Source organism: Aythya marila (assembly GCF_965140915.1).
Source record: "Aythya marila genome assembly, chromosome: 26".
Taxonomy (NCBI): domain Eukaryota; kingdom Metazoa; phylum Chordata; class Aves; order Anseriformes; family Anatidae; genus Aythya; species Aythya marila.
The window spans coordinates 5,167,174-5,180,787 of record NC_139067.1 but is presented as its reverse complement, the minus strand read 5'-3'; the positions used below and the strand labels follow the sequence as shown (position 1 = coordinate 5,180,787).

General features: G+C 43.3%; 1 protein-coding gene across 10 annotated transcripts in view; it reads right to left on the bottom strand.

The window, feature by feature from the left end:
- AAK1 (AP2 associated kinase 1) overlaps nucleotides 1-13,614 on the bottom strand; it is an 84,456-nt gene that overhangs the window by 51,560 nt on the left and 19,282 nt on the right. For all 10 annotated transcript variants that reach the window (XM_082779697.1, XM_082779700.1, XM_082779699.1 and 7 more), the window contains exons 3-4: nucleotides 4,860-4,978; nucleotides 2,788-2,896 (exon numbers count right to left, since the gene is read on the bottom strand). In XM_082779697.1, the coding sequence (XP_082635823.1) occupies nucleotides 2,788-2,896; nucleotides 4,860-4,978 (228 nt within the window). The remainder of the gene's footprint in view (nucleotides 1-2,787; nucleotides 2,897-4,859; nucleotides 4,979-13,614) is intronic.

Here is a 13,614-nt window from a genome sequence, read left to right as displayed (position 1 = left end):
CCACATTTGTTACTCTTTGAATGAGTCCTGGATTTGCCTCAACTTTGAGATTCTCTTGCTGTCAAGGATTTAAAAAAAAAAAAAAAAAAATCCACAGAGAAGTTCTTCCCCCTCTAAACATCTTCAATACGCAGAGGGGAAAAAAAACAAACAAAACACAACAGTACATTTCTGAACCATTGGCAAAGGGAACTGTATTGTTTAACATAAGTGTTGGAAAACTTCATAACCAAGGTACAAAAGCTCTAAAGAAAAGCTGAGCCCAATAAGTAGTACAGCTGTGAATATTTTGCGCTCAAAATGAGTGCAGTTCTGCACATAAAGATGCATTAACTTGGTTTAAGCAGCTGTTCATCACAGACTGAGAGTAACGAGGGGAAATTCAATATATCACAGAATGTTAGGGATCGGAAGGGACCTTTAAAGACCATCTAGTCCAATCCCCCTGCTGGAGCAGGGACACCTAGATCAGGTCACACAGGAACACGTCCAGGTGGGTTTTGAATGTCTCCAGAGAAGGAGACTTCACAACCCCCCAGGGCAGCCTGTTCCAGAGTTCTGTCAGCCTCACTGTAAAAAAGCTTTGTCTCATATTTAAGCAGAACCTCCTATGTTCCAGCTTGCACCCATTGCCCCTTGTCCTATGACTGGATGTCAGCCAGAAGAGCCTGGCTGCATCCTCCTGACACCCACTCTTTACAGATTTCTAAACATGAATAAGGTCATCCCTCAGTCTCCTCTTCTCCAAGCTAAAGAGGCACAGTTCCCTCAGCCTTTCCTCATAAGGGAGATGCTCCACTCCCTTAATCATTCTCGTTGTTCTGTGCTGGACTCTCTCAAACAGTTCCCTGTCCTTCTTGAACTGAGGGGCCCAGAACTGGCTGCAATATACTAGATGTGGTCTCACCAGGGCAGAGTAGAGGGGGAGGAGAATCTCTCTTGACTTACTAATCATACCCCTTCTCATACACCCCAGAATATCATCGGCCTTCTTGGCCACAAGGGCAGAGTGCTGGCTCATGGTCATCCAACTGTCCACCAGGACCCCCCTTCACTGCTTTCCAGCAGGGCACCCCAACTTATCTTGGTGTCTGGAGTTGTTCTTGCCCAGATGCAGGACTCTACACTTGACCTCATTATATTTCATTAAACTTCTCCCCACCCAATTCTCCAACCTGTTGAGGTCCCACTGGATGGCAGCACAGCCTTCTGGAGTGTCAGCCACTCCTTCCTGTTCAGTGTCATCAGCAAACTTGCTGACAGTGCACTCTGTTTCCTCATCCAAGTTGCTGATGAATATATTGAACAATGCTGGTGCTAGTACTGACCCTTGAGGGTCCACTAGCTACAGGTCTCCAGCTTGATTCCATCCCATTGACCACAACCCTCTGGCTTCTTTTCTTCAGGCAGTTCACCTCACTACCCAATTGTCCAGACCACACATCCTCAGTTTAGCTGTGAGGATGCTGTGGGAGACTGTGTCAAAAGCTTTACTGAAATCAAGATAGTCACGTCCACTGCTTTACACCATCATCCCTCCACCTGGTTACGTCTTCATAAAAGGCTATCAGGTTGATTAAGCATGACTTCCCCTTGGTGAAGCCATGCTGACTGCCCCTAATACCCTCTTATCCTTGATACGCCTAGAGACAGAGCCAAGGACAAGTTGTTCCATCACCTTACCAGGGATGGAGGTGAGGTTGACCGGCCTATAGTTACTTGAGTCCTCCTTCTTGCCCTTTTTGAAGACTGGAGTGACATTTGTTTTCCTCCAGTCCTCAGGCACCTCTCCCGATGCACATGACTTACCAAAGATGATTGAGAGTGGCCTAGCAATGACTTCCGCCAGCTCCCTCAACACCCATGGGTGCATCCCATCAGGACCTATGGACTTATGGATGTACAAATTGCTTAATTGGTCCTTAACCCAGTCCTCATTAACTGAGGCAAACTCTTCCTTTATCCTGATTTCCTCTGGGACCTCAGAGATACGGTGCTTCACAGGACAGCCTCCAGCATTATAGACAGAGACAAAAAAAAAAAAAGCATTCAGTAACTCTGCCTCCTCTTTATTTTCTGTCACCAGGGCACCCACCTCATTCATCAGTGGGCCCACATTGACTCTAGTGTTAGTTTTTATCTGCAATGTATTTGAAGAAGCCCTTTCTGTTGTCATTGAGCCCTCTTGCAAGGTTTAATTCTGAGGAGATAAAAGCTTTGGGATATCTGAAAAAAAAAGTGGAAGAGTCTGTCTGGATAGAGAGAGACGAGCACAAAGGTCAGAGGTAAAAGTAATGCTTTTTGGCTTCACATTACCCATTTCAAGCTTCTTCAAGAATAATCCTAAGTCAAACTGAAACAGAAAAAGCTTGCAGTATAACATACTGTGAAGAACAATTTCATTCCACAGCCTAACTGCTATAGGAGAGCAACTTTTTGTGTGGCCAGCCTATAGAAAACTGCAATATATACTGAAGGGTTCCTTTCACAAGGGAAAGGATCTAGAGCCATCCTGGGCAGTGGCAAAAGTGGTAACAGTCCTATCAGAGCCTCACATATCATCCAATTCTCTACATTCAGTCTAGCTTTGCATTGTTCAAAACAGTTCTTTGGTACTGAATGATGGACCAGGCCTAGGAATAAAGTTGCTTGATCCTTTCATTTAAAAAACAAACAAAAAAGACAACCAAACCCAACAAACAAAAACCCACTTGACTTGTGCAAGTTCCCTGTGAGCACTGGAAAGGGCCTGTCTACCAGCAAGGAACACTGTGAGCCCACACTCACCTCGGCAGAAGTCCATTAGTATCAGCACTTCCCAAACATCACCACTGCTTACTGAGTTGATACTGGAATCAATGTATCCGACAATGTTCTTATGGCCAGACAGATCCCGCTGCAAGGTACATATATTCAAAGCATAAGACAGCCATATAGAATGAGTAGCACTTTGATCTACAATGCACAGCTTTCCTAGTTCTTTCCCTGCCAAGCTTTTGCCACTTTGGATTAATCATTGCATACAACTCGATCAAATCGAAGGTCTATCTCTACCTGTTCTCCTTCCAGAAGGAGCTGAGACAAACAACAGAGAACCAACCAACCTATTGAACTAACTTATTCAGGGGTCAGTAAGTCCAGATTTTTGGATGTTCCCTTGGATGGCCCAGGCCAAGCTCACTGCAACTGCTCCTCCTCTATGTAGGGGGGGGAAACAAAGCAGATGTTTTGCAGTGGCTGTGTACAATGCATGTTTTGCTTACTTTTCTCCTCTCCTTCCTCTCTCTTCCACTAAAAAACATTATCACAAATCTTTGCATGCTTAAAAACCACTCAGGTAATTAAAAAAACAAAAGTTAACTTGGTTTTAGAAGTACCTTATTTTACACGCCTTGATGGATTAAAGCACAAGTTCTCATACTGTTGACTTACCTATGACATGCTGAATATGCAGGGAAGTCATTTTTGTGATTGCCAGAGTTACAGACATTTTCAGGTGTGACAGCCACTCCCATGCTGTGCTCAGCTTTACCAGCAAAAGAAATCTAGATTTTGCTGGTAACATTTTGCTCTCCTCAGTAATTCTGCAGTACTGCAGAAAGCTAACTTTAAAATGCTTCTTTACTGCACAAAAGCTAGGAAATAAAATTTCCTTTTACTGATGTACTTGTTTTTCACAAAGATTAGTGCTTATGATAAGATTCAATATGAGAGTGAGCATGTCAGAAGGACACTTCTTGCATTTGCTTCCCAGGTTAGCCACACATTTCAAAGAGACACCAAAAAGATAGAGACAATGGAAAGCACTGGCAATTAAAATCCAAGTAAACAAGCTTTGTGAGCACAGTTAAAACCTTTGATGTAAGATCTAATCTCAACCTTTCCCATGTAGCATTAGCTATGGTGATGACAAAGTATGCCCCAAAACCTCACTGCACTATCTCACAAAATCCAGAAGTTAGCTTTGAAGGTATTAACCTAATTAAAAGCTACTTTAAAAAAAAAAACTCCGAATTGCTACAGGTAAGAGCTTCTGATAAGAAGTCTATCCCAAACAAATACTTCACATTATCAATTAGCAGAATGCATATTTTCTATTTTCTCCACCACTTCAGTTACTTAAAACATTCATTTATACCTTGCAAATACAATTTCAAAAGTGGCACTTCCCACATTCATTATGCTCCGAGCAAGACTAACCAAATCCATTTAGATCTCAACTTTTTATCTGTTCAGAGATTAATAATTGTTTAAAACAACTACTAAAATAGCTATCCTATTACCTAATGCCTTGCATCCAATAATCTACAGAAACAAGCCAAGGCAATAACTACCCCACACATACTGGTTTCAACCCATCAGCTTCACCAATACTGATATGGCCCTCATCCTAAACCAAAAGATTAGAAGCTGTTGTGACAAATTCATCTTGGCATGGAAGTCTTCCATTTGCGTAGTGATTTGAGTTCAGAAACTGCTGTATCAGAATTATTAGCCTTCGAGATGAAATCTAGAAGAGAAACACCCCCAACCACACACACTTCTTCAGCTCTTCCCTTTCCCACCAAGTCTGGTGTTGACATAGAAGATTTTTAATCCCCTCCTTTTCCTGAGATTCCCTCTGCCTTTTCAGCTGCTGTGTTTTTCTTGACCACTAAAATAATTTAGGTTTTAAACAATTCAATCTAATATTTTTCACATAGCTGTGCAACTCTAAGAGCTGGGTCTTTCTAGAATGACAATTTTACTAACACCCACAGTTTGTGATGCAACACTACACAGCTCGAAGGCAGAAGGTGACCGGGCTCTCACGACATTCCCCTCCTAGTCAGGGTCCCCACCACAAAGTGTTGACTTACCATGATTTGGATTTCTCTTTTGCAGACTTGCAAGTCGTATTCGTTATTGACATACATCCGCTTCAGGGCACATTTCATCCCATTGTTAGTCCTCACAAGAAACACTATTGCAAATCCACCTGCAGAAAACATAAAGTTATCCCATTCAGTACAAAAGAAACTTCTCAGTTCTTGTTTCCAACCCTCGTCCTTGCCTCCACCTGCCTTCTGAGTACAGTCAGAAGAGGGAAGACACACCACAGCTACTAACAGCATCATGGTGGCAGCACCCCTTACATCTCCATAGCTGCAGAGACTCCAGCTCTGCATAGACATTTAACATCTCAGTAATAACAAGCAATTACACTGGTTCTTGTCCTGTCAGACAGTCCTTCATTGCTCCACCAATTTCCACTACAATGCAGAAAGATGAAGTATAAACAGCAACACCGCCTTGGACAGAAATCAGAGCTCCAGATCATTTAATGAATTACTAAAGGCCTGAATATAAAAGGCTCCTCAACTTTTGAAGCATCTAAGTTGCACAAACCAGCTTGGTAATGTAAGAAACAGAAGAAATCTATCTCCCACACATGATTTGATGTTAGTGCTTTTAAAAGAAGGACAGAACAAGAAAAAAAATAATTCATTTTGTGGTACACCAAGAAATCACCAAGAGTAGTGATTCTATAAAAACTCAGTCACGTCCCAAAGAGCTCCCATTTACAGGGTTTGAGCCTTAAAATGATTCTTACCATATCCCATTCTTTAAAGGCTGCCAGAAACCACCTGATCAACAATACATACATGATTAGATTTGACATGTTTGTACGTAATTATTACTAATGGTTATTTGGCACTCAGATAAGCTCCATTCTGTCATATAAAATTCAACAAGCAAAACAAACCCCATTTCTGTAAGACTTAGTGTTACAATATATTGCATTTGACAACACCAATCTTGCAACAACTGGTGCTTACAAGCTGTTCACAAATCAGATACAGCCAAAAGGCCCATTGAAGCTTTTACTAGAACTGGAATTTGTTTTTACTAAGAAAAGATCGAAAAGGAACAAATGAACAGGCAACACTGCTACGTTCAAAGTACAGCCCTCCTCACTGACCAACAAATGGGTTGGACACTCCAAAGCCCATCTTCCAAAACAAGCATAGAAGAGTTGCGTGCAGATAACGTACATCCATGCCAGGGCTGCTAAACGGCGATCTCTTAGTAAAGGACTTCGTTTTGCATGTCATAATTTGTCATGGGAACCAGACCCAGTGGGTTTTCCAGGGAAGCCTCGCTGACTTTTAGGAGCAGAGGTAATGCAGAGCTGCCCCAGAGAAACTGCAAAAAGATGTCACTGGTGTGTGGGGAGAGGCAAGTGGGAAGATCTCAATTCAGGTTCTTAAAGAACTGTAACCAGTCTGTAAAATGGATATTCAAATTCAGAAAAATGGGACATGGCCCTGGGACACAGAAAGCCATACACATGCTGCTCAGTCCTGCTAGAGAGGGTTGAAAACTCTTGTAGCTCTGGAGGGCCTAATTTCTTTGCTCAAATTCAGACACAAAAATAACCCTGTCTCTCTCCCTTAAGCTGCTTCAAGTTGAGCATCTCAAATTACACGTCATTTTTAAGAACTCCTAAACCCGCAGCCTTTTTGTCCTATCCTGGTCACATTTGTCTCATTCCTGGGGAACAAATCTGCACATTGTACTGTGCTATCTTTAGCCCAGTGGATGTCTATGCTGAAGAAAGCAAGACAGCATGCAACGGGTTCCACACACACACCTTATAGCCTGTAATGGAGCTGTAAGAAATAAGGAACTCATAATCAGCATCACTTTCCCACCTTCTTAAAATATCACACTTTTAAAAATCATCGGAGAGATCAGGTTTGGGCTTTTTTTTTCTGTATAATATTTCTATGGACCATAGAAATTCTAGGGAAAACACTGTTTTTAGTTTTATTACAGAGCCTCAGTCACCATCAAAATGTTTAGTGAATCACAAGACCTGTGTTTATTTTAAAATGAGAAACTCCGAAGTTGTCCACCAGAAGCCTCCCCTCCTCTCCAGGGGCTCATTTCTCTTCTCACAGCTCCTCCCGCCAGGCCAGGAGGCCAGCAGGACACCCTCTCTCTGCTCACTGTACCACGCTCAGCAGACAAGAACACATGCTGAGCAGCAGCAAAAATAGATCAATTGACACTTTATTTTTTTAAAAAAACAAAAACTACAGATCCACTAAATTCAAGGACCATCTTGTTCTAAATATTTGCTTCAGATGAGGTGGGGCTGGTAACTCTTCACACCAGCCACAGATCTCATCAGCAGTGTTGTGCAAGGTACCTTTCCTCTACTCTGGATCCTGTACTAATTAACCACTGCACTCCTAGAGCACCCTTTCTAGGATATGTACATCATGCAGGTTTTCTTACAAGCAAACAGGGCCAACTGGCAAAGGAAACTACAGCCTCTGCAACAGAGATAAACCACCCCAACAGCTCAAAGAAAAGAGAAATTAAGAATTAAAAAATACTTTCTGATACAGGCCTGCAACACCAGCATATTGGGACCTGACAGAAATATGGCCTGGAGCATCTTCCAAGTGGAGCAAGCAACAGCTGCATACATCAGGTGGAACTGCTCCCAAGGAAGATGGCTTCAGAGTTTGCTGAGAAGTTGGCGTGCATCTGATGTTCCTACACAAGTCAAAGGAAAATTACCTTCTTGTGTCCTTCTCTTCCTTATCTTCAACTCCTGAAAACTTCAGCTGACACCACCACAAATGGAAGCTGTTCAAAATCATTTAACTTATTTTGCCTGCAAACACACCTACCAATTTGGTTACTTTATTATTAAACTCCCACTGACAGCTGATTAAATCATGGCAATTTTGCTACTAGTAAAAGCAGCATGCTTCTCTCCAGAGAAAACAAGTATTGATTTAATCAGGCTACATATAGCAATTTTTATACAGGAACCTACAGTAAGCATCTGTGCTATATGAGATGCAAGACTTGATGATCCACATCCATTCAAGAGAGGATGTCTAAGTTTTACTTTCTAAGCAACTATTATGTCCTCTGCTCCAATTGCCTTAGTTAAAATAGGGCATAATACTCCCTCCAAGTAACAGTTAACAGCCCAATTTTTTGCTGTACCCGGATGTAGTCCAGAAAGGCACAGCAACATCAAGAACATCTAACTTCCCTCAGGTAGCCACTGCACATTTTAAAATCTGAGAAGGTGTGGAAAATGCCACCTCAACTTGAATTCCTCAGCATTTATTACACCTTCTGCTGCTAATTGGCTTCAGCACCATCAGCCTTGTATGCAGAGAGCAGGACTGCAAAGCACTCAGCAAAAAGGGAGGAAGATGAAGGAAGCAGAAAGGGAGAGAGAAGTTCAAATAACAGCAACTGCTTGCTGCATTGCTCATACACAAACAGCTTCAAGGAAAACAAGATCGAAGTCCGTTTGCAGGACATTTGGAATAATTTTGTGAAGGTCGAGCACCTCCAGACTGGCTTCTGTACTCCCACAGCAACAACTTCCTTGGTAAGCAGCAGGCACAAGAAGCAGCTCACCTCTCAGCAAAGTATGACAGAGAGCAGGAGGACCCAGCAGATGGCTGAAACCTTCACCTGGCAGCGTCACAGAGCCCCAGGCAGCGCGGCTGCTCAGCACAGCCCAGGAAGGCACCAAGCAATCAAGCACCCGGACCGCAGCCCACACTGCCTTGGGAAGACTTTGAATGGACTTAAGAGTTTTCTCTCACCTACCACACAGCGTTACTCTGTCGACAAGAGATTTGTTCGCAGAAGCTGATGGGCATCCTCTCCTGCGGGCTGCAGCACTGAGGCCAGGTGCTGCCCCGCTCCTGCTGGCTGCCAGGGAGACGTGCTCACTGCTGCGCTGAACACGCATGTTTTGCTTACACCACTCACACAGCATTTAACTGAACTTGGATGTTTTTTTCAGAACAACATTAAAACTAGTACATTTTAGCTACTACCTTGTGAACTCCCCACTGTTTATCCCTTCCCCTTGCACAATACCTATCTGTACCATCACCACCCCAGATGCCTCAGCTCCCAGGGTCTCAGACCACAACCAGCTTCTTCCTGGTTTATCCCAGTCCAACCCCCAATTTTGCTAAATCTGGACAAAGATAAAAGGAAATAGATCAGAGGCAAATTGACAAGCACTTATTATGAGGCACCACCAGATGCACATTACAGGAACATTAAACTTCTATTCTCGGTGACCAGCAAGCAAGACAACCCTTTCAACAGCCAGAAACTGCCAGCTGTAATGCAATGCGCCAGCTCCAGTACAACACACAGACACACCAGGATTTATGCCCAAGCCAGCCAAGGTCAGCTCAAGAGCCTCTGCTGCCTCAGGTGTAGTCAGAAAGCTTTGCTGCACAAGGCCATGGTCACACAACAGCACAGCTTGGAAGCAAAGAAACCCAGGCACTGGGAACACCCTCGCATCTTCCCAGGTAGAGCTTTTTTCCAGTACAGGTATGGAAAGGGAAAGACAAGGGACTAATTTGCACTTCGGATGCAATACAGCAAATAAATCCAGAGAGAAAAACAAAAAAATAAGCCTGAAAGTCAGTTCAGAGGACAGTTTTCCATTACATTCCCAAACAAGTGCCTGTGACTAAGAGTTATAAAGGACATGAAATTTTTCCTGCACAAGGCAGCAGAAGCTAAAATAAAGTGCTCATTCTAAGAGACAAAAAGTTATTTATATGCCCCTCTTAAGGCATACTAATACTGTTGAGCAGGCAGTAAACAGTCAGTGTTGCAATCACCATCACCTCAGAGCTGGCAACAGCCACAAGTACCTCGGGAAACATCACTGCCGGCCACACTTCAGCCTGCAGCTGCCACCACAGCAGCACAGGAATGCAGCTCTCTCACTATGCACTCCTTGCCTGACTGTTGCTACTAACTGGTTCTAGGATAAGCTGAAAAAAAAAGGGAAACTCCAATTATCCCCAGTCAATACAGATGCCAGAGCATTTTTCCATGTAGGCTTGTGTCAGCGTACTGGCTGGTTTCCAGCACTGGCCGTCATTTTTTCTGCCCTTCTGTAATTCCAGCAGGATGCAGAACTCTTCACAGCTAGGCAAGCACTTCTGAACTAGGTAAAACCAGCTGCAAAAGCTGCACGTGATCCCCTCTCTTAGCTCCTCACAGGAGTGGAGCGAGGTAATAAGATAGCATTGCTGCATTTAAGTAATTTAAGCATACTGGACTAAAAGCTCCCACAACCAGCACTCCACAGCAGCCAGCAATGCCTATCTAAAAACAAGCACAAGATATTACTTCCCAGCAAGCTGCACGAACTAATCCTATGGTGAGGAAATTGAGAGAAATTTGTTGCTCTCTCCATCACCCTTTTGTGACAGGCTCTTCCAGAGCTGCCTTTCACTGGTGAACACAACTGAGTTGAGCTCAGTGAGCACTGCTAGAGCGGACAGCTGCGTAGCATTGAACGCCGCCCCCCTTACCCTGATGAACACGACTGCCCTCTGGCACTGCCTGCGTCTGCTGGACAAGCAGGTCCACCTTGTCCTTGTCGGTCTGGCACAACGCTGCTGGTGATGGTGGGGAAAGCCATCAGAAATGGTTTGCCCCGAGGGCCCCCTCCTACCAGCACCTTACTGTATCTCCCCACACAATTGCTTACCCAGCTGTTTGAGCTCCATTAAGTTCTGCTGCTCCACCTTCTCTCACACCCTTTCAGGTAACTACCTCAACAGCAGAGAAGGAAACAAGGCAGTACCGCTGCTAGATTTTGTGCCTGTCAGACAACAGGCCCCCACAACAAGCCTCATGGCACTCATGCTGAGCCAATGAAAGCACGTGTAACCCAGCAAAACCCTCTGCAGCTGACAGCTTTGGAAGCACCAGTTCGACAGATCTCTTCACCGGGGTTAATCAGAGCCCAGAAGACTGGTCAGACTCTGCCCTGTACACATGAACTGAAAGCAGGTGAGATTTCACAGAGCACACAGGACCAAAGCCCCTTTCACTATCCACTGGTGAAGCACACAGCATTTTCCATGTTGCCTGGCTATGCTGATCCTCCACTAGGAGCCATCAGATAAGCTGCAAAACCAGAAATAGCTTCACCCAAACACTATCAGGCAGGATACCTCTTTTTTTTTTTTTTTTTTTTTTTTTTTTTTTTTTTTTTACAACCCACACAGAATGTGCCTCCCAAAGACATGAAAACAGCAACAAGACGTGTAGCATGATGATCTCCTACATGCACGTTTGAGCTCTGCAGTAACAGCGAAAAACACCTCCATGGCACAGATAAGCATTCCCTGCACAAACAGTTTAAAGTTTTGTCTTAGATCACAACCTCTATATCTCTTTCCAAGGCCATGCTTGATAATCCAAAGAAGAAAAGTTTGAGAAGGAAGAATCACTCCTCTTTTCAGTTAAGGCAGGCAAGTCAGCAGGCCTGAAGGAGCCAACTATCTCACCATTAATTCCACCTCTAAAAATCACTGCTTCATTTTGAATTTTCTCCGCTGCCCTTCTACAAACAAATTAACAATATCAGGAACTGTGGGAGTTCCAGATAAACGTCCTGGTTGCCACTAAAAACTTTATTCTTCAAGGGTGAAATTCTTTTCTGAGCAGGACAAACAATGCATGTGGTTTTCCACCAAACTGTTTCCAGCCTTCTGTGTTTTAGCTTTATCTCATCCACCTCAAAGCTGTGTGTTCAGGACAGCCCACAGTGCTTTAGTATTGAAGATAAAGGGACAGCCAAGTACTTTGCAGATGTCCCCAACAACTGTCCCAAGAAAATTTCATCTCCAGGGACAGCCAGCAAGGCACTTTAAGCCCTGATTATGCCAGCAGATACTTCATTATAAGTGCTTTGCCGAACCAGGCACAAAGTCACTCCTTATTTGCACAATCCAAATGCTTATCGATTCTAACCAATCAAGAATTATGTCATATTTTGCCTTATCTCACAAGCCAGAAGAACTTCCTTGGCATTTACTTTCTTAAATACAAGAGGCAAGCCCAATATCCTCCCACCCCCTGGTCAGAATGCTGTGATCCGTTTACAGGAAAACCGTATCGACTCTCTTTGATTAGGGTGTTTCTAACTTCACCATTCCCAAAGACTTAATAAAACATAGTTCCCAGCACTTCTTTTTCCATGGCTGCAGCCACAACACACAGATACAGCATTACCCTTTACTAGACAGCATCACTTGGCAACCCCAGAGCCATTTTCTCTTTGCTGCTGTACTGGGAAAGCCACCCTGTACACCTCCAACACCTCTCTTCACCTGGGATAGCATGCTGCTGTTTAACACAACAGATGTTTTCCTCCATTTGTATATACGCAACAGTCATTCTTGGTCATGAAGTACCGAAGTACCAGGGCATCATTTCCATGAACAAAGATAGCTTCAGCAAACCTTCACTTTGGAATCACTTATCCTTCACTATAAATAAAAAAGGCCAAGAAAAATAGTTTGGACAAAGTTTGGCAATACTACCATCTGTAATTATTTTAGACAACAGCCAAGTTCAGCCAACACTAGCATCAAGCTCTGCAAGCACATCAAGGAAAAGCACTCCAATGTACCAGTACTTCTCTCCTGCAGCTCTCAGTGCTAGTTTTCAAGAATGAACAGTCTCAGTTCTCCCCACCTATAAAGCAAGGATAAAGACGGACAAGTGACTCATCTGACAAGATGACAAGACAAAAAACACACAAGGTCCCCTAAAATACTCTCCTGAGACATGCATTAGGGGTGCTAAGCCACAGAGACAGTCAGAGAAACCTCCCATTACTTCTAGAAAGCATGAAATCTTTGTGACAAGCTCTGCTGTCAAAAGGAGGCTCAGCCAGCACTGCCTGTAGAAGCCACAACACTCGATCCCAAGAATATGATGATAATGGGGAGGAAAGCTTAGGAAATAGTCTCTTACTGATCATGTCTTGTGTGATCTTGCATTATCCTCCACACATATTTGCAAATTTATCTTTATACAGGCTTTTAATTTTAACTGTAGTTCCACTACTCAGCTGTGTTAGGCACTACTTTTGTCAGTATTAATCTGCACTACTATATTTTCTGCTATCTTTTATTCCACTCTTTCATTGCCCAGCAGAAGGGTATTAAAATAGGTATCATCTCAAATACCATTTTTCCCCTTTGGATACAACTTCTTCATCAGTTCTGAGCTCTTTGTTTTCAGGACAGGATATTTCACCCCAAAATAAGTTTTGTGTTCTAATATTACCTGTTTTTATTTAAAAATCCTCCCACAAACTGGGATCGGTATTGCGAAGTGCTCTGCCCTTGATACATAACAGGGAATTGGAACAGTCAGGATACACTGCACATTATTCTTCTGCTTTATCAATCATCTACAATGCCCTTAGAGTTACAGAGTGATGCCAGCATTAACATCTTTAAATAAGTCATTTAAAAAAAAAAAAAAAAAACAACAAAAACACAACCACCCCCTCAGGACTTGTTTTTAAAGTCTTTCGAGGTTTAGTTAAGAAGCCACAGTGATGAGTCAGGCTTTGTGTCAGGGCATAATGCTCAAGATCACTGCTGTATCACTGGTCAAAGAAAGTCCAGAAGATACGCATAAATCCCAGATTTGCTGATTTCAACCTGGAACGTTCTCTCTGCTCCCACTTCCCTGAGATGGAGACTGTCAGAAACACAAGCAATTTGCAAATATGTCTTCTTTGCC